The sequence below is a fragment of the Colletotrichum godetiae genome (genome assembly GCF_030913485.1).
Source record: "Colletotrichum godetiae strain CBS 193.32 chromosome Unknown BDP55scaffold_6, whole genome shotgun sequence".
NCBI lineage: Eukaryota > Fungi > Ascomycota > Sordariomycetes > Glomerellales > Glomerellaceae > Colletotrichum > Colletotrichum godetiae.
This window is the reverse complement of record NW_026851254.1, coordinates 54,842-74,178: the sequence shown is the minus strand read 5'-3', so window position 1 is coordinate 74,178 and position 19,337 is coordinate 54,842. Positions and strand designations below refer to the sequence as shown.

Genomic DNA, 19,337 nt, shown 5'->3' with positions numbered 1-19,337 from the left:
GCCGCCGGCGAAGAGCAGGGCTGCCCTACGCTCTGCAAGAAGCTCACCATACCGGAGGGCTAGTGTACGGCGAAGCAAGTTCTAGATTCTTACACGCTGGAGCGTCTACTCTAGTTTCATACAGTCGAAAAGAGGGTAAAATTTCAACGAGGCTGACAATGTGTTTTTTTTCTATAGCAACTCCGGTGCTTGCTGGTGCACCCGCGACGACACCAAGAGCTTCATCGATGCTAATCGCCCTGTTGATAAGAGGGATGAGATCAAGAACTACCGTGAGACCAAGGCATGAGATGCGGTTGTTGATTCGTGCATATGGTGAATTGGGGTGGTGAGAATCTGAGCATTGTGTGGGTACGGACTTGGGGGTATGCCGAAATGCATGCCTATCGACCGCAGATGTGGCCAGGGTTGGGGTTTGGGTTGTGGAGGGAGCGTCTGTGCTCGCCTTGAGAAGACTTAGAAAAAAAACACAATATGAGAGCAACGGTGCTGGTGGGGACTGTTTCATGTCGGCCAATCACAGACTTGACTCTGATTAGTAATATACTCTATCCAACTACGTACCTAGTCGCCCTTCCCCAAGCAAGATAGATGTCTAGTAAGTTCTTAAACATCTAACGGTCGCAAATTTCATTGGCTTACTAGGTGCACAGCTTAGACATTTTACACCTATTATATGTAAAGACTATAAACGTCCGAATACATGCTAGGAAAAAGAAGTCAAGAACTTGTACACAAGACACGTTCAATCCCCCTCGCAAACACGCGTGCAATCAAACCTCCTGCAACGTAGTCGCCCCAATAGCCACACCACTCTTGGGAACCAAAAAGCTACTACCCACAACCTTGCCATCCGCGCCCCTAGGCCCCTTCAAAACCGACGCATCAACACTCACAAAGGATGCATTCGTCCACGCCGTCCCATCATTCCACGAATTCCCCGTCGCCGTCACCGTCCCCACAAGACTCACCTGCGCGCTCCCCGCCGCCCCATTCACAGCCGCCACATTTCCCCGCATGACCGAAGACGAACTACGCATCAAGAACCCCGTATCCCCATTATTCCACGCCGAATTCCTCTCAAACGTCAAACTCCCCGGGTTCCCATTATCAATAAACCCCTTTTTCCAATTCCCAAACGCGATACAGTTCCGCACCACGTGATCCGCCACAGGGTTCCCCGTGATGCCCAACTTGAACCCGTTGCCGTCCCCCTCAAAGGGCGCGAACCCCCACCGGTTATACCCGTTGCCCCACGCGTACACCTCCTCCAGCACGACCGAAGATCCAAACATGAAGAGGTCCAGCCCGTCGTCGACGTTATCCCACAGCCGGGCGTTGCGCAGGACGTTGCCCTCGCCGGCGCCGGACTTGCACGCGAACCCGTCTGCGCTCTCGCCGTTTTTGCGCGGGTCGCGGTTGCGGTAGGAGTCGAGGTTCGTGACGGTGTTGTTGGCCGAGGCGCCCTCGAGCTGGAAGCCGGTTTCGTAGTTGTCGTGGGTGGAGAGGTTTGTGTAGGTGTTGTGGGAGGCGTCGCGGGCGTAGATTCCGTAGGGGCCGTTGATGAGTCTTTTGGGGTGTGTGTGTGTTAGTTGTGCTGGTTCGCGCATATGATTTCAGTAGTGAAGTGGAGGGGTTTTGCCATACTCTAAATCGTAAAATGCCCAGTAATTCGCATTCTGGATGTGAAAAATCCCACGCTCGGAATTAGGCAGTGCCTCATCCAACGCCTTGGGAGTTCTGGTAAAGTCAGTACACACACCCCACGTCAGTCCACGTTCTCATTCCCCACAAACACAATGTCTCAAGAGTCTCGATTCTCCACACCTCACTATTACACACAGTAAACTAAAGACAAAGGCACGAATACTCACCCCGGCATATTCTCCCCGTCAACAACAACCTTCTCCCCCGGATACGGCCTCACACTAATCGGCGCCGTCCGCGTCCCGCTCTTGGCAAACTGCACATTCGCCGTCGGCGCGTACGTACCCCCGCGGAGGAAAATCGTGTCGCCCGCGACGGCGGCGCCGACGGCCGATTGGATGGAGCCGTACGGCGCATCGAGGGTTCCCGTGCCTGTGCTTGTCCCCGTGGGCGAGACGAATATGTCGCGGGCGGCTGTGTGGTGCACGCTGCTGACGAGGAGGAGGAGGGGGAGGAAGGGGAACGCGTGGGACGTGCGCGGTGGTGGGTTGGGGATGGAGGGGAGCATGGCTTTGGTGTGGCTAGGGATGGGCTGAAGGGGCGAAGGGTTTGGGGGACAAAGTAGATGGACGAGGTTGGCGTTGATGGTTTGTCGCGTCGGAATGAAGTTTCCATCCAATACCTTTTTAAGGAGTCGATTTCTGCCAAGAGAGAAGACATTGATTGTGATCCAGGTTGACCACTGAAAGCCGCTTCGCCCAGATCTCTAGATTGCAACAACTTTCATCACGTTGCGTGAAGTGCGGGAACCCATGCGTACCTTACCCCTAGAATGTAACCATGTCCTTCCAGCCGGACGGGGCATACCGAAAATCGGTCCCGTCTCATAACCCCACGAAATCTAAAATGAAGCCAAGAAATCCGAACAGAACAAGGACAGGAAATTCCCCCCAATCACGGACCCTTGTCTCCATCGAATCGGGAAAGAGTACCAGTTCTCCCGTGTCCGTTGCCCCCACCTGGGCCACCTCCCCGGAAGAAAATGATCCCGCAAATAAAACAAACTTGACGTGATCTCATCTCTTTTTTTCTTTCTTTTTGAAATTGAATTCTTTCACATGGCGGTTCACTGCATACATTTACATCAATGGAGACGGAATGGTTTGCTTCCGTTCATCTTTGAACAACCTTCCTGCTCCAAAGCCCGCCCCCATCCCCTCCCGCTCTCACATTACCACGACCTTCAAGTAGAAGCCCACGTATCCCAATTCTCCGCGCTAAAATCAGGCCAATACAACGCCTGCAAGTCATCATAAAACGACGCCTCCAAAAACTGCAGATCCAACACCGGCTGCGCAAGGAGCTCCTCCAACGACGGCTCCGTCAGCGCCATTCCCGCCGTTGTGGGCCCGGCCCTGACAGGTAGTCCACCACCCAGACCGAATTGCGACGTCATGAGCGGGCCGGATTCCGATTCGGGCCCGGGTCCGTGCGACGGCGGTGGTTGTGGTACTCCACCATAAGAGGACGCCTGTTCCTGCTGCACCTGCTGCTGCGGCTGCTCAGCATCCGCCCTCCCCGTCCGCTTCGCGTAAAACCTATCAAGCTCAGCCCTCATCACGTCAACGTGGTGACAATACTCCTGCGCAGCAAAGTTCCCCGCGTCCCGCAGCTGCGAGAGGAACCTGACCGATTCCTCAAAGGCCTCCTTGTCGTCGTTGGGCGTCGCCCCGTGGCTGTCCTGCAGGAGACTCGAGGCGGCGAGGATCGTCAGCGCGGAAAAGAGGTACTGCGTGTAAAAGTAGTCAAACGTCGCAAAGGACCCGTCGATCCACGAGTCGGTGAGGAGGCGGATCGAGTGCCGCGCGCAGCGGATGCAGGCTTCTGAGAGCGTGACGGCGCTGGCGGGGACTTGGGTTTCGGGGGTGGTCGTTGTGGTGGTGGTGGACGGCCAGGAGGCGACTTGGGTTCGTAGGATGTGGAGTAGGATGGGGCGGGTTGCTAGGATTGCGCACTTTTGGTAGGGTGTGTGTTAGTACAGACTTGTCTCTTCAAGTGTGTGTGTGTGTGTGTGTGTAAAGTGTCGGAATGAGCAAAAATACCTGATTAAAAGATAAATGCAGCGAAATAGGCTTCGGTCCGGTCCCTGCATTATCAATCTGCAAATGGGCAGGCAAATCCTCCACCCACGCCCTGAGATCCTTGAGCGCCTGCTGCACCCTCGTCGACAAAGTCGTCGCCTCGCCCTGGCTGCGCTGGCCGTAAATGGAGCGCACCGTCTTGGTAATGAGGGCCGCCAGCCGCAGGCTCGCCACGTGGTAGGCAGTATCCTCAAAGTCGGCCGCGTGCGTCCGCGCCGCCGCCGTCGCTGTCCTGGATGGCGGTCGGGTGGCCGAGCTTGGAGGCCCAGATGCGGTCAAAGATGTACGTCGTCCAGAAGAGGCGCTTGCGGTGCTCGCGCAGGTCCGGGTCGCGCAGCTGGGATTCGGGTATGTTGAGGTGCAGGCCCATGACGATGGCCATGCGCATGGCCGTGCCGGACATGACGAAGGCGCTGTACCGGCGGTTGAGGGCCAGCGAGTAAAAGGACAGGAGCAGCATGATCTCGATCGAGTCGGTGCCGGGCCGCTCGTCGAGGACGCCGAGGACGCGCGAGGCTTTGGCGAAGTAGGGCATGCCGGGGAAGTCCTTCTCCGAGGGGATGGAGCGGGTGGAGTAGAGCTCGCCGATGGCGAAGAGGGCCCAGAGCTTGGAGCGGAGCATGAGGTCGCCCCAGGAGGGGTTGTGGATGCTCTGCTCGAGGTCGCGCATGACGGCGCTGCGGCGGACGACGTGGTACCGGCGGGCGACGTACTTGAGGGCCACCTCGACGAGGAAGCGGGAGCGCGAGGGCGTGGGCCAGGCGACGTCGGAGGACTTGACGAGGGCCATGAGCTCGGCGTCGGGGGCGTAGTTTACGCGGAGCATGTGGCGGGGTTGGGGCGCGTAAGGGTCCGAGATGACTTGGCGGAAGCGGGTGGAGAAGGCGGCGTCGGCGACCTCGCCGATGAGGATCGGGGTGCGGAAGACGTTGGCGTTGATGAACCACGGTTTCACTTCGAGTGTTGCTGTTACTGGAGCTGCGGCCCCGGCTGCTGCTGCTGCTGCTGCTGCTGCTGCTGCTGCTGCTGCTGCTGCTGCTTCTTCCACTGCTGCCGCTGCCGCTGCCACTGCTGTGGGCTCTTCATTATCGCCTGGGTTTGCGGACGTTGGTGTCGATAGTACTTCTCTGTTGCTAGTGTAGCTGGTATTCTGAGATGGTGTTGCTGTCGTCCTCGTTATTGATGTCACGTCATCCAACGGCGCACATGTGGAAGTTGAAGCGCTCTGAGAGGCAACTTGACTCTTGAGACGACGGATCTCGTCCAAAAGACCGTCAATGTAACTGTGATTTTACAAATAATTTGGCATGAGCTCATCATCATCCCGTAGTCTTATGGTAGGGGAAAGGAAGAAGAAAGCAAAAAGAAAATAAAAAATAAAAACAATAAAAAAAACAGAACACCGTGTGTATTTTGTAATTGCCCGGATTTCGTTCAAATGTCAAGTACCTTTGTCTGACCTTGACCTGTCTATTGCGGCGCGGGTAGGTGCACTCGGCACCTTTCCCGGCGTGCCGACAATTCTGGCAGGGCTGGTCGCCGGAGCACTTTACTTTTCGCGAATGGCATCGGCGGCAGGCGGTTGATTTGATGGGCGGAAGAGGTCCGTCGTCAAAGGGGCTTCTCCTTTCACCGCGGCTCCGGGTCTCCGTCGTGCCGCTGGGCGGGGTGCTGTTGCGGGCCGCCATGGCGGGAATGGCATCTCTCGGGGTGCGGATACGGATAGCGGGGGAGAAGAGAGGTTGAAAGAGAGAAAGAGAGAGAGAAAAGTCAAGGCAAAAAACAAAGACAAGGAAGAAAAATGGCAAGGTTCAAGTCCGATACATCTCTTTGAAAGCGTTGCCCATGGTTCAATTGACCAACAAAACTCACATACGCATACCTAATTACCTACCTTACCTTACTGCCAGGGACATTACAAGTATGTGTCAGAGGGCGCCCTTTCACACCGATGACGGCGAAATGTCAGGATGCCGAGGCGGCCAGGCTTGCCAGTTTTTGTTGCTTTGTCAGATTTCACAACGCACCGGCAGCTGGCAGCGGCCCGAGCTTTCGTCTCTCTCCGGTTTCGTCGGCAAAATGCCATTTTGCCGGGGATGAGTCATCCTCCCAAACCCACACCTCTCCCCTCGTCAACACTCCCAAGTCATCACCATGGAACACTCTCTGCATCTTGTTGCTTTTTGAGAGATGAGGTATAACTCTCACAAGGATACCGTGAGAATTCGGTGACTCAATAATCATATAATCACCTCATAAAGAGAGAACTTGACGGGAACGTGGAGGCAGAAACCCGGTGATGACCTCAGACGGAGCCCTCACTCACATCAAGGCACGGATTGCTCTGTGATGCACGTAGAGATCAAGCGTCCAGGACCCATGAGTTGCATCTTGATTGCCTTATCCTCACTCAATCGCTACAGCCGTAGATCATTCTTCAGCTAACTCCCCCCTAATTCTCTCTCGTCCATCTTTCTCGTGGTTCTCGTCGGTATGTACCATGTTCCAAGCAGGAGCCCTCGGCAGCAGGAGCAACCAGCGGCAGGACGAATGACGCCGGAGCGGCCGTCGGGGTGGGTCCGGCGGGGCTAGAGTTGACATTGGCCCAAGAGCCGGAATAAGCGGGGCATAGTCCGGACGTGTGTAGGTATGGCTTCATGGCAATTTTCCCCTTTTCAAACACTTTCCCGATCGTGGCGCTGCGTTTGATTGATGGAGGAATGCGAGAGCGTGTAAAGGGGATGGAATGAATGGTAAGGTATTCTCCCGAGGGAGGGACTCTCCTTGTTCTACGGGTCCACCTACCATTGTCTATACCCAATGTAAGCGTAGACATATCTGCCGTGCCAAGGTATGCCTGCCAACATCAAATCACGAGTATAGAATACCTCTCCTGTCTCTGGATTCCATAGGATGGGGGTCAGTGTCAAAGTGGATCTCGTGTTACAACATGTCTACGAGAAAAACCACGAAGAAGGAGGGTTGGGGAGGTGGAAAGCAATTTCAACACCATTATCACGAGAGCGAAGGGGCAAGAAAAAGATGATCCCGAATGTGGATCCGGGATTATCTTATATTTAGGCCATGTCTAGTAAGGCTCACGGCCTGAACGCAAGTGTTGTGGGGAGGAGGTTTACTCCTCAGTCTCCTGGTTTCAAGCCGTGACGCTGCCTCACGACATGTCGTCAGTCAGCCCACCGTGCAACAAACGCCCACTCGATTGACTGTTACGAAAACAATCCTCGAGCCCTTGTAATTCTTCTAGTTCTTCAAGTTACAGCATTGACTAGCCCCAAAGTCACGTTAGAAACGTCAAGTACGCCGTTACCAATCACTCTCGGGAATTGGATTCCGCGTAGCGTCCGTCGCTGTTAGTCAGCCACACACCACAACACGACATCACCACGAAGCACCACATCAATCTCAAGCCCGAGGAGTTGGTCAGAGAAAGCCTATACAACAGCCCACCTACCTGTCTCCGTGTCGACTACTTCAACCCCAAAGACGCATGATCCCAACAATCCAGAGACGAAAACACCCACCAAAAGAAAAATGGCACACGCACTCATCCTCGGCGCCTCGGGCATCTCAGGCTGGTCCCTTCTCAACCAAGCCAGGACATACCCCACGCCCACGACGTTTGCCCGCATCACCGGCACCACTAACCGGGCATTGACCCTCGAAGAGGCGCGGCTGCCTGCGGATGACCCCCGTTTGGCGATCGTGTCTGGGATCGATTTCACGAGGGGTGTGGACGATGTCGCGGCGGCGATGAGGGAGAAGATCCCTGATGTGGAGACTGTTTCTCACGTCTTTTATACCGGTACGTGAGCAGAAACTTGCATGCTTTGCATAAGTACCTTACTTGAAGAAAGGGTGGGCGGGGAGAGTTTTGTTCCGGAATCTGAATTTGCGCTAACGGCGTCGCGGGGATGATGCAGCCTACACGAGCGCCAACGGTCCCGCGGACCAAGCCGCAGCAACAGCCAACACGGAATTCCTCTCCGTCGCGATCCAAGCCATCGAAAAGGTATCCCCGCGTCTCGCGTTTGTCGTCTTACAGACGGGCGGAAGAGGGTACGGATTAATGTGCCCGGACACCGTGCGCGTGCTGCGCACCCCGCTCCGCGAAGACGCCCCGCGGATCCCGCGGCCGTGGGCCGACGAGGTGTTTTACTACGCGCAGCACGACCTGCTGCAGGAGCTGTCGCGGGGAAAAGGGAGGACGTTTTCCGAGATCCGACCGGATGGGATTGTGGGGTTTGCGCCGACGGCGAATGCGATGAATATGGCGAGGGGGGTTGGGATTTATTTGTCTGTTTGGCGGTATGTTTTTGGTACAGGGGCTGGTGGCGGGGTCGGGGTCGGGGTTGGAGTTGGAGTCGGAGGAGGCGACAGAGACGGAGACGGTGTCAAAGCTGGCGGGGTCGGACGTCGAGTGGAGGTGCCGTTTCCGGGGTCCCTGAGGGGGTACCGCGCCACGCACACGGATACGTTCCAGGACGTGCTCTCCAAGATGGAAATTTTCGCGGCGGTGGTGAATCCGGAGGAATGCGGCGGTGGGAAAGCGTTTAATGTCGCGGACGGCGAGGCCGTGTCTTCGTGGTCGGGGGTGTGGCCTCGGTTGTGCGCGCACTTTGGTCTCGTCGGGGTGGCGCCTTCTTCTCCTCCTCCTCCGCCCTCCGGCGCCGATACCAACAACGAAACTGATGCCGATGCCGACACCGGCACAGGTACCGCGTCCGGATCGACGAACCCACCGTCGATGAAGGCCTTTATCGCGAAGCACGACGACGCATGGGTCGCGCTGGCGCGGGAGCACGAGCTAGATGAGGGCGCTGCGAGGGAGTACAATTGGGATTTCCTGCACTTAATGTTGGTGCAGTGCGACTTTGATCGCGAGTACGATCTTACGCGAGCGCGCGAGGTCGGGTTCGAGGAGGAGATTGACACGGTGGAGGGGTATTTTACTGCATGGGAACGTATGAGGGATGCGAAGCAGTTGCCGTCGTTTTGATGCGGAGGTGGTGTTGTGAGGTGGACGTGGAGTGCGTCGTCCGTCGTGTTACATCAACGGACTGGATGGAGGAGAGGTGATGGGAGATGTCGGGTTGGAATGCGGCATGACCACCACCACCACCACCACCATTGCATAGAAATTAGCTGGAACTTGCCATGGTCTTGGATGCAAGAGTATGCAAATAGAATCCAACCCTAGAAAGGAATGATTCAATGGCGTGAGGTGTTCCTTTACGGATTGTGTTTGCCTCGATGGGCGACGGTGATGGCGGGTCGGGGTAATCTTGCTACGGCAGTGGGAGACGAAAGACGAGGTGGCGGGGTGTCGTCCAAAGTTGGGTGGGCGACGGAGAGGAGAGACGAACACTACCGTCGTTTTTGAGGTGGCGCCCGTGCAAAGTATCGTGTACTTGTACAAGTACAAGTCACAGGTACTTGGCGCCACTAAATCCACTGCAGATGCACAGCTGTGGGGTCAGTGCGGACACCCACCGTTGCAGCAACCCACGGACGCCTCAAGTTTATTTTGACGTTCTGGAACGTCACTCAGCGAATAGTCTTCAGGACCTCTTGTATCCCCAGAGGACCATCTTGGGATGGTCCTTGGAGGAGCGTCCTGAGCTGTGGGATCGATGAGAGTTGGCTCTGGTAGAGATCTACCAAACTTTGTACGACGCTAACAGTGACCTCTTTAGTCCCAAGCAACATTTGTAGCTCCTTTATCATATGGTTGAGATTCTCGGCTCGTGACGTCTTCGTGGGCGGAGGGGACTGGCTTCGATGTGCGGGCGCGGGTCTTGGCGTTGGCCCTGTCGGTGGTAAGACACTGGTCGAATCTTTTGAGGTTAAAAGAGGTAGGTTAGTCCTGTGAACTTGAACAGAATAAAGGAAAGATTTCCAAAACTGTGCACAACATTCCGTGACTTGCTAGAGACCAAAGGCCTTACCTGCCGCGGAAGAAGACGGAGTGTATACGCGTCCCCTCTGAGCATCGGGCTGGTCATGGTCCGATTCAGAAGGAGGTCGTTGACGCTTTAAGCCTCTGCTTAAAGTTTTCAGAATTCTTTCGGCCATCTTCTAGAGTTTAGTGTCTTTCGTCGGGGACGTGTGAAGAGAAAAAGTAGCGTTCTTTTCGGCGAGTGAAGTGACGCAAAGGCCTTGAGTGTATCATGAGCCAGAAGAAGAGGGATTGAGGAACGAGGCAGAATAGTGCATGGCAGTAGGTGTCAGGGAGAAATCTGTGTCGATCTGAGAGGACAGCTGCAGGCTGGATACCCAACCGAATGGTATGGGTACTTCCCCTATCACCTTGCCTCCCTACCAACCAGCTCGGGGGTGATTGCAGATTCTGCGAGAATATTCTAGTTTAATTCGGCGTGGGAATGCTGTGCTGTGCAATCTCCCCTATCCCTGCAAGAGGGAAGTCACAAGACAACCCGCACTGAAGACGAGGGAGGCACTCGGCCTCCTGAAAGGTCTGACCGTCCGAAGAGTAAGTACCGTGTCACTATCGGATACCTGGGAAATTAGAAAGAGAAAACCATGCAAGTCATGGGTATTTTGTGAGAAAACAATGTCCGGTGTGAGGTTTGAAAAAGAAAAGAGGCGCAGGGACTCGGGACCCAGGACTGAAAGAGATAGCTTTACTTGCTCAACGTAACAGTGCCCGTGGGCCTCCAAGGGTCGTCTTCGTCGTCGTCGTCGTCGTCGTCGTCGTCGGGATTGTGATGGATGGAAAAACTTTTTTACACTTTGGAATTACGTACGTGGCTCAACGTTCACGGTTGGCAGCGCGCTGGAACTTGGAGGGGGCCATGGCGCCAAGGCCCCATCGACCTCGCCCCCTTTACGCCTTGAAAAGGGACCCATGGAGTGCGGACTCATGGTCCACGAGTAATATAGTGGTTGGTGATTCATGACGGTGCAGTGGATATCACCGAATCTAGACTTGAGACCCTGGAACAGATAGACCTGGCAAAACCGCGGCACTGGTGAGACCTGTCGCCTGGCGGCCTTCCCCTGCATGAAGAATGATAAGGAAGGATCCTAGACACACAAGTTTGTTCCATCATTCATGTGTCTTGGGAGCCAAAACTCCAGGCACTTCGGTTGCCATACCGACAATATGCCAGTTGCGTCGTGCTCAGGTAGATTAGGGGGCTCCATATTGTACTGAAACAATTACAGTAGCAGGTCCCTTATCCGCCTTTTAGAATTATCCCTCGGGTCTGGGCCCGGGTTGGTGACGATTTGGGTCTTGGCCTGTATCCGTAGATGTCCGCCAATGGTACACTATTGCAATTTTGGAACGATTGGGGAGTGGGGAGCGCATGGCGGACGCCGCACGTGTGACGCCGGACTGAACTCTCCTCCTTCAGAAGCATCACTAATTACTCCATGTCCGTACCTTGCAATTTATTCGTCGGCTGACATGTCGAAACCTTGTGGGTTCTGTAATGGGACCATCCGTGGACCAACTCCACGCGACATACGTTTTCAAGTTACGGTCAAGGTTCTCAAAGACTTCCACTATCTACCTGCTGCGCAATGTAGCGCTTGATCACCAAGGTAGATAATACCTGCCTCGCCCGTGATCTACGAACCTAAGGTGATGTACTGCAACTTGTGAGGTACTGTGATTTTGTTTCTGACAGTTAGCCAGATCGTAACGAGGTATGTTACGTGAGCGTACCCAAGATCCTGGTGCCGCTTCCCGAGGTGAGATACTCCATTCGTTTCAAGCTGGATTTTCGTGCTCCGGACTCACACAGAATCCTGTCCTGAATTTACTCCATGACAGGGAAGTTGGAATAGCGTGCCCTACAAGTAATTAAACACTGTTAGGCCGAGGCAACACCATGTCACACGTTACAAGTATGGTGGTGATATCTGGTAGTTCTCACTTACCAAGGACTTGAACTGTCTGTCTGCTGCCGAGCTGTTGGAAATTGATAAAGTGACCTTTGGTGGCCCTTGCGGTGGTCCTGACTCGCGGTCGATTTGGACTTCCAATCCGACATCGTTTTCTACATCTCTCCACCTTCATGGCTTCCAACTCCATTCCTTCACCCTCTTCCAAACTCTCTACATTGACCGAACGTCAAACCCCGTTTGGCCTTTCCCCCCCTTCCCCTTATCGTGGCCTTCCACTTCACAGACAACAGCCATTACCTTGGCCCCGAAGTATAGGCCATGGGTGCCAACGTTTCTTCCTCGAAAAGCCGGGTTGAAGGAACCCTAGTCATTTGGCAGTTCAACGCGAAAGGGAGCAAACAACGTTTAGAAAAACTTGTAACCCATACCCAAAACACACGACCCGAAGGACCGCCTCATATCATTGCCATTCAAGATCCTCCAAGCCAACTTCCATGGACTGCTACCGAGAATTATAGACCGGTGTACCGAACAGCCCGAACTCTCCGCGAGGATGATCATCCATATATGCCGTGCTCGCCAAACAAGAGGGACAAAAAGGAGCCTCGGGTGCCTGTGGATCTTGATCCAGTGGCATTCTTGGTGATAGACACAATTAGTGTTGGAGAATGGCATCCAGTTTTTCACGAGGACCTAGAAGAGGACCCCCAGAACTTCCAGGATCGCCTTGACCGCCTAGACCCCCCGACGCGGCGACACAAGGAGGCTTTGGCTGCGACGTTAGCTCTCTCGACCTCGGCCGGTCTGATCAACATTCACAACGTCTACAACCGCCTCACGAACATCAACATTGACAGACTTTTGATGACTTGTACCTTGGGCCAAGACAACCTCCTTCTCGGCGATTTCAACCTACACCACCCCTACTGGAGCGGTGACAGGATGGTCGGAAATACAAGTCCTGACGCACATAGTCTTCTCCACGGGACTCAGCAGGCTGGAATGCAGTGTCTCGTTGAACCGGGCACCTTGACGTACAGCCGAGGTGAAGACTTATTCAAGAACACCTCCACCATCGACCTCGCCTTTCTCAGCCAAAATTTACTGCATCGTTTTGCGGACTGGAAAGTTCCAAAAGAGAACAACTTTGCTTCAGATCATCGTATCGTTCAGACCGTTCTACTCATGGAGCCCGACCGAGTCTCCAGCGATCGCTACCTTTGGGACAAGGCCGACGTTGCCGGGTTTCGTGCACATGTGAAGCAGGAACTGGTCCATTCTGGCTTGCTGGATCTGCCACTTACGAGCAAAACCCACGTCAACGAGTATTTTGCAAGGTTCAACGACATCATTCGACTCGCCATCCCTTTATATGTTCCCCTCGCCAGTCCTCCCGGCATCCGCCGCCGCCCTAAGCCGCCGCCATTGCGGGACAAGCAACATCTAGGACTTGAGCAACAGGCTTCGAGTCACCTTGGCACCGATCTAGATACGGAGGATGACTTTGACGCTTTGCAGCGACGCCTTGAATTCCAGGCCAGGGCTGAAAAGACGAAGGAGTGGCGGGCAATGCTTTCTGGGGATAGCAAGAAGTCCCCAACCATCCACAAGCGTGCCAAGATAGGCGCCCTCTTGAGCAAGCCACGCGTTTCTGGCCAGATGCCTTTCCTCTTTAGACCAGACAAGACCAAGTGCACAAGCCTTGAGGAGAACGCGCAGTGCCTCCGGGGATCAGTTTGGCCCAATACCAGCGAAGGCCCTACAGCGTCCCCTCTTCTGCTTCCCGACCCCGACCCTCTACGACCCCAGCTCTTTGCCAACTCAGTTGTCAGCGACGATGATGTCAAAGCTGTTATGTCAAGCCTCACCCGTGGCAAGGCTGCCGGGCCAGATGGAGTTTCGCCTGATGCCCTCAAGATGCTCCACGACCCTTTCGACGAGGTTCCCGACGAGGCTGTCCACGGCGGACACGATGAAGCTCTTGGAGTGAGCGTGAGCAGCATCATCCATCCTTACGTCAAACGTGGAGCGCAGGCCTGCCTGTTCCACTCGTACCACCCGGACGCTTTCAAACCCTCGATTACGGTCATCTTGCCCAAAGCCAACAAAGACGACTACACGAGCCCAAAAGCCTACCGCCCAGTGGCTCTACTATCCGTCGTTGGCAAGCTGATTGAGAGGATCGTTGCAGATCGCCTCAAGAAACTGGCCCTGGAGCACAGCGACCTGATACCCTCGACGCAGTTTGGCTTACCCGGCAAATCCACAACCAAGGCACTAGAGCATCTCATCAATTTAGTGCAACAGTGTTGGTCCCCTACTGGCCGTGCCAAGTTGAAAGCCACGTTGATGACGATTGATATTACGGGCGCGTACGATCACGTCCGACGGTTCGAGCTGCTGAAGATTCTTCGTCAGAAGGGCGTTCCCGATTGGATTGTGCGATTTGTCTGGTCGTTCCTCAGCGACCGAAAGACTGTGCTCAAACTTCCCGGACACACCTCGGAAGAGTTTTGGGTCGATATTGGCATCCCTCAGGGCAGCCCTTTGTCTCCCATTCTCTTCCTCTTCTTTTCGAGTCCCATCCTAGAGGCTCTCCAAGTCTCTTGTCCGTACGCAAAGTTTGCGCTGGCCATCTCTTACGTTGACGACACCAACATTCTCGTCACGTCTCCTTCGGAAGCTCAAAACTGCCAAGCATTGAAGTTCCTATTCGAAAATTTGGTGGGCTGGGCATCACTCAACGGCATCTTCTTCGGTCCTCATAAGACATTCGTCATGCATTTCAGGAAGCCCATGACTCATGGACCGCTAAGCACCGAGCTTCCAGATATCCCAGGCCTTCCCAAGGACTGTCTACAGACAGAACTCCTTTTGCTCGGCGTCATTGTGGATTCGCAACTCAAATGGGCGGCACACATCGCACACGTAAGTCACCATTCACCTTTCACTTGCCTTGGTCTTTTTTCTCTCATGGCTAACCTTTATGTCGACAGATTTTTGCCAAAGCCAGGAGGAGGATGATCCATCTTCGCAGAATATCTGGATCGACTTGGGGGCCATCATTGCACGAGATGAAGAGTCTTTACGTCAGTTGGGTTCTTCCCATCTTCTCATACGCCTGTCCCGTTTGGTTCATCGACGGTCGAGGCCAGAAGATCCGAGGCCAGCTGACAAAGGCACTGATCGATTCCCTTGACTCGGAACAGGCGCGTTTTCTGCGATTCGTGGCTGGTGGATTCCAGGCCTCTGCCTCGGAGGTCATTCACAAGGAGCTGCACATGGTTTATTTGTCGGTATATCTCGAACAGCTTGCGCTCAGGCATCGGATCAACAACCTCTATTCACCAGAGTATCGAGAACTCAAGGCAATGTGGGACAATGTCTTCACAGACGTAGCAACCGAGCAGGAGTTAGAAGCTCATCCCTACAAAGCCCTCTACAGCCAGGCGGAACCCATGTGGCTCGAGATGCGCCAAAAGGTTTTGGACAAGCATCTTTCCAGAGGAGACGGGACTCCTGAGCAGGCCGTGCAGGCAGAGGCCGAGGGCTGGGCTAATCCTGACCGCCGCAAGGCCATCATCAAGGGCTACCTGAAGAACATCTCCATGAAGAGGAGCAGTCTAGCGTGGGTTAGATACAGGAACGAACGAAGTGGCAAGGTCCGCAATATCAACCGCGACACTCCGGCTCTCAAGGAAGACTGGGGCCCAGAGAGTCTCAAGTACTACCAAGGGCTCACACGTGCTCAGAGTACCATGTTGTTCCATTGCCGCAGTGGAGTGATAGGGTTGAACGGCTATCTGTCGTCGCTCCCGACGAAAGTACCGGTGGGTCCATGCCATTTTCTTTTCTCTTTCCTTTTTTCTTTTCTCTTTCCTTTTTTCTTTTCTCTTTCCTTTTTTCTTTCTCTCTCTCTCCTTCTCTCTCTCTCTCTCTCTCTCTCTCTCTCTTCCACCTGTTGACTTTCTTTCGAACCACTTCTTGAAGTTTCACTCTTTGACTCTGCAAGTCTGACCTCTCGTCTTTACTCCAGTTGGTCGACACACACCGATGCCGCTGTGGTAAACCGAAGCAAACGGCCGAACATCTCTTTGCCCATTGCGATCAGCTCTCCTTCGAACGCAGTCGCTTGCGCAAACACGTCCGTGCAGTCCAATTCGACATGCTGGTCACAACTGAGGCTAACATCGCCACCGCGTGGGCCATTCACCATTTCGATATCGCTCAATTCAGGTGGACGGCCAAGCACATGCCGCTTCCCTATTGATCGCGGCAAGCAGACATCGGCAGCCGTGCTCACCGTTGCCGCACCTTCTGACCTTTCCTTCGGAGGCCACTGGTCGTTTTGTCTCTTCCTTTCTTTGCGTCTTTCCTTATTTGTCTTTCGTTGCGCTCTTCGTTCTTTCCACACGTCGATGTATGTCATGGAGCCGCGCGTTTCTTTGGGCCCAGGACTAGTGTACCCAAGACCGCTGCCAGCTTGTCGGTGTCGCCTCATTGCCTTGCTCGCCCTGGGCCTTTCTTATCCTTCTTCTCCTCTGTTTTCCTTTTGTTCCTGGTTGATGCCACGGAATTTCACTTCATCATGTCAGCCAGCTTCGTCTTTGTACAGTAGCAGATCTTAGCCCATACCTGCAATGCAACACTCATTTTGCCCTTCACCCCTCGGCGGAGGCATCCGCCGGGGCACCAATGTGTACGACATATTGTGTGACGGGTGAGATCTTTGACGGCCTTGCATTCCTCGCTCGCATGACTGACAGGTCTCTGGGTCTAGGAAAACTGGGTATATTGCACTACATTCCTAACTACTAAGTAAGTTGACTTCCTCCACGTTGCTTCTTGCCTCATGCTGCGAGACTTTTGACTGACTGGCGGGCTGAGTCCTACCAGCAGCCAAACGAACTCCGATTATTACCCCCCTTCATCGAGTACGAGGCCTACCCCCGTTCATCGCGTTGCTCGGACATGCTAACAATCGTGTTCAAGCAGCTTCCGCCCGACCTTCCGCCGCGTGAGTATGGCCGCCCCCTTTCCTCTTTCACATGAGACATCGGTAACAGGTCTAACAGATTCCTTCCAAGTTCCAGCCCTACGCCCAGACGGCCAACTTCACCCACTCCAACGCACACAAGACCTCCTGGTGCCAGCCTACGTGGGTAGCCAGATCCAGCACGATGGCTTCCTTCTCCGTACGGGTCAATGGACCTCTCAACAACGCCCTCCGGCTCATGATAAGGCGCTTCTCCGCGTTGGAAGCTCCTCTGAGCATGATTTCGAGCCCGGCGTCGATCTGCCGTAAGCCGCTCTCTGTTCGAGCAGACGTCAAAAGCTAACTTCCCCAGGGATCTTTTGGTCCGTGCCGGCCCGGCTGTCCACGGCGTTGGTGGTCTCGCCCAGGCGGATTCCGCACCGCCGGAAGGCTCTGCGCCAGTCCTTGGGCTTGCCCTCGCTGGCCACGATTGCCTCGGCGTTGAGCTGGCCGGTTAGTCCATTCCATACGCTATGACGATGTTTTGTTGTTCGGGTGGCCAGACCGCCTCTGCGGATGAACTCTGCTAATCAGACTTTATTAGAAGAGGGCGCCCAGCCCGAGAGGGGCCGACTTGCTGATTGACATTGTTGGGTAAGGTTCGTCTCCCTCTTTTTCTGCCATTTTCATGCCAGTCACTAACACTCTCCTGAGAGTGTCTCAGCCCGCCGAGTGCCAACTGTGTGTTACTTGGTGGGTTCTCTCCCTCTGATTCTCTGTTTGGATGATCAAAGCTAACCATGAGTCAGCAGAGTAGGTGTGCGTCGAAGTGGTTGTCTGACAATTTGTTCAGCTGGGGTATGTTGTGGTGTTTGTTTGGTGGTGTTTGCTTGGTGGTTTTGCTTGTAAGTGGTGAAGGTAGGCCACAATTGCTTCTGCTCTATCTCTGTGACAGACGCTTACCACTTTCAAAGCAGTGTCTGTACTTGTGTATGATATGGAATGTGATGAGGATGGAAAGAATCCTTGCGAGCTCTGGTACGGCAAGTATGACGGCACTTTTATCACGCGCTGATCAACGACTGACAGGAGAAGAAGAGCAGCAAGATACTGGCCATATTGGCCCTTTCTCCGGAACCCTCTGCGTCGACGTTAGAGTTCAGAACATCTCCGGTGAGTGTGAGTGAGTCTCCTCTGTCCGGTGCGTCATTCCATTCCTGAAGATGCATTACACATTGGCAGCCGTTGTGAGATGAACTTGCGCTGATTCATGCTTGTAGTCCGCCTTCGACCTTTGTGGCCGACCTTGACGATCGACCTCTGCCGTCGACCTTGACGGCCCGCGCCGCCGTGTGAGTATGTCGTTTTGCGTGTCTTCGGCAAGCAGTTCTTGGACTCCAATACGCCTGCGACCCGAGCGCACATGAGAGATATCGTGCTGATCGAAGATCGGGAGTCTGTGTCGAACCCCGAGTGTCACGCTATGGGGTTGATCCCCTACTGTCAAGAAAATCCCGGTTTGAGGATAGAACGACGCGTCAGCTTGTGGCAAAATGCCTTCTTCTACAATTCAGGGTTAGGGGCATGGGCAATCGGTGAGCGGACAAAAGACTATCGAGATCTGGAGGCTAACGAGATGTCGTTCGCCGTCGCGCGCTGGGTCATTGAGACCCTGCCACTTATCTCCGCCGGCATGCCCGCCAAGTCATTCACATTAGTCTTGGACGGAGAGGGTGATCCGCAGTGTACAGAAGTGTTTCAGAATATCGTTCTGCGCGACGCTGCATGGCAGCAGGCGATGGACGAATGTTTCCAAAGCGGTGACCTTCCGCTAGAGCCGTATGGAACGAGGAGAAACACCCAGAGAAATTGGGCGGCCGCTATCTTCCCAGCCTTCAATGACTCTTATATGTTTGACAAGTTTCCGCAGGTGATGCGAGAAATCGTCGAAGGGACGTCCATCGTTCGTTGCACCTTTGACCCCGGCGAGGTTATCGATGTGCAACGCTTCAAGTCGATCGCGAAGCAGGGCTCATGGAGCCTGGAACACTGGAAAGTCAATTGGTATGAACGCGAGAAGACGACCTATGAACCTACTCCCCCTTTGCCCTCCTGGAGCGATATCAAAGCCAGTTACCTATCTGATCGTCATGTTTACCCTGTCTGACTGACATGTTATGACTTAAGGCCCTTCCGCCCCTAAGGGCTTGCGGAGGTAGTGTAATATAGAGGCTAATAAATACTCATCAATGGTGCACCACTAGATAGGACCACTATACGTCGTCAGTTGACAGAACAAAATGAAAGGAGGATTAGCCCAGTATCCGAGGAGGTTTCGTTTGCCTGCCGCTTGCGGTGATTAGTGACCATGCCACCCAATCTAGCAGGGAAGGGGGTCGTTTGTCCAAACTTCCAAGATCCCATTCAGAGACGTATTGTGCGCGTTCCCCAAAGCCCGCAACTTTGTCATTGCAGCCAGATTGTCGCCGAGGCGTAGTAGCGAGCAAGGAAGGTGGGGGAGGTGGGTGAGAGAAGACACTTTTAATTCAGTCCCCGACGGTGATAGTCCGGAAGATGGGGGGCAGTATTGAATATGTCAAGCCGTTAGAAACACGATGATAAAATGCACGGCAATGAGACTACACGTAGCTTTTCGGGGCCGCTGGAAGTTTGCGCATGCC

General features: G+C 54.3%; 5 protein-coding genes across 5 annotated transcripts; 2 read left to right on the top strand and 3 right to left on the bottom strand.

The window, feature by feature from the left end:
* Positions 1 to 773: 773 nt before the first annotated feature.
* On the bottom strand, positions 774 to 2,215 carry BDP55DRAFT_690860 (pectin lyase fold/virulence factor; the record flags this gene model as incomplete). The annotated part of the gene is made up of 3 exons (XM_060576909.1): positions 774 to 1,569; positions 1,648 to 1,740; positions 1,875 to 2,215. 3 exons carry the CDS (start codon positions 2,213 to 2,215, stop codon positions 774 to 776), a joined length of 1,230 nt encoding a protein of 409 aa, XP_060433815.1.
* Positions 2,216 to 2,890: 675 nt separating this feature from the next.
* BDP55DRAFT_724703 (uncharacterized protein) lies at positions 2,891 to 5,476 on the bottom strand (the record flags this gene model as incomplete). Its single annotated transcript, XM_060578922.1, has 4 exons — positions 2,891 to 3,661; positions 3,750 to 4,020; positions 4,076 to 5,071; positions 5,238 to 5,476. 4 exons carry the CDS (start codon positions 5,474 to 5,476, stop codon positions 2,891 to 2,893), a joined length of 2,277 nt encoding a protein of 758 aa, XP_060433814.1.
* A 1,864-nt stretch (positions 5,477 to 7,340) lies between these two features.
* On the top strand, positions 7,341 to 9,164 carry BDP55DRAFT_701353 (uncharacterized protein; the record flags this gene model as incomplete). The annotated part of the gene is made up of 3 exons (XM_060577921.1): positions 7,341 to 7,611; positions 7,769 to 8,137; positions 8,207 to 9,164. 3 exons carry the CDS (start codon positions 7,341 to 7,343, stop codon positions 8,803 to 8,805), a joined length of 1,239 nt encoding a protein of 412 aa, XP_060433813.1. The 3' UTR covers positions 8,806 to 9,164.
* Positions 9,165 to 9,231: 67 nt separating this feature from the next.
* Positions 9,232 to 9,939, bottom strand: BDP55DRAFT_711715 (uncharacterized protein). Its single transcript, XM_060578189.1, has 2 exons — positions 9,755 to 9,939; positions 9,232 to 9,616 (listed from the first exon to the last, which is right to left on the bottom strand). The coding sequence occupies exons 1-2, from the start codon at positions 9,879 to 9,881 to the stop codon at positions 9,354 to 9,356; spliced, it is 390 nt and encodes a 129-aa protein (XP_060433812.1). The 5' UTR covers positions 9,882 to 9,939; the 3' UTR covers positions 9,232 to 9,353.
* An 8,140-nt stretch (positions 9,940 to 18,079) lies between these two features.
* On the top strand, positions 18,080 to 18,859 carry BDP55DRAFT_724700 (uncharacterized protein; the record flags this gene model as incomplete). The annotated part of the gene is made up of 2 exons (XM_060578921.1): positions 18,080 to 18,720; positions 18,844 to 18,859. The coding sequence occupies 2 exons, from the start codon at positions 18,080 to 18,082 to the stop codon at positions 18,857 to 18,859; spliced, it is 657 nt and encodes a 218-aa protein (XP_060433811.1).
* Between the last annotated feature and the right edge of the window lie 478 nt (positions 18,860 to 19,337).

Bases quoted from the DNA above. Each gene is read 5' to 3' on its own strand.
- BDP55DRAFT_711715 (XM_060578189.1), bottom strand. From the start codon at position 9,881: ATGGCCGAAAGAATTCTGAAAACTTTAAGCAGAGGCTTAAAGCGTCAA. The intron at 9,617-9,754 runs GTAAGGCCTTTG...TACCACCGACAG, and splicing joins TCCGTCTTCTTCCGCGGCAG to GGCCAACGCCAAGACCCGCG.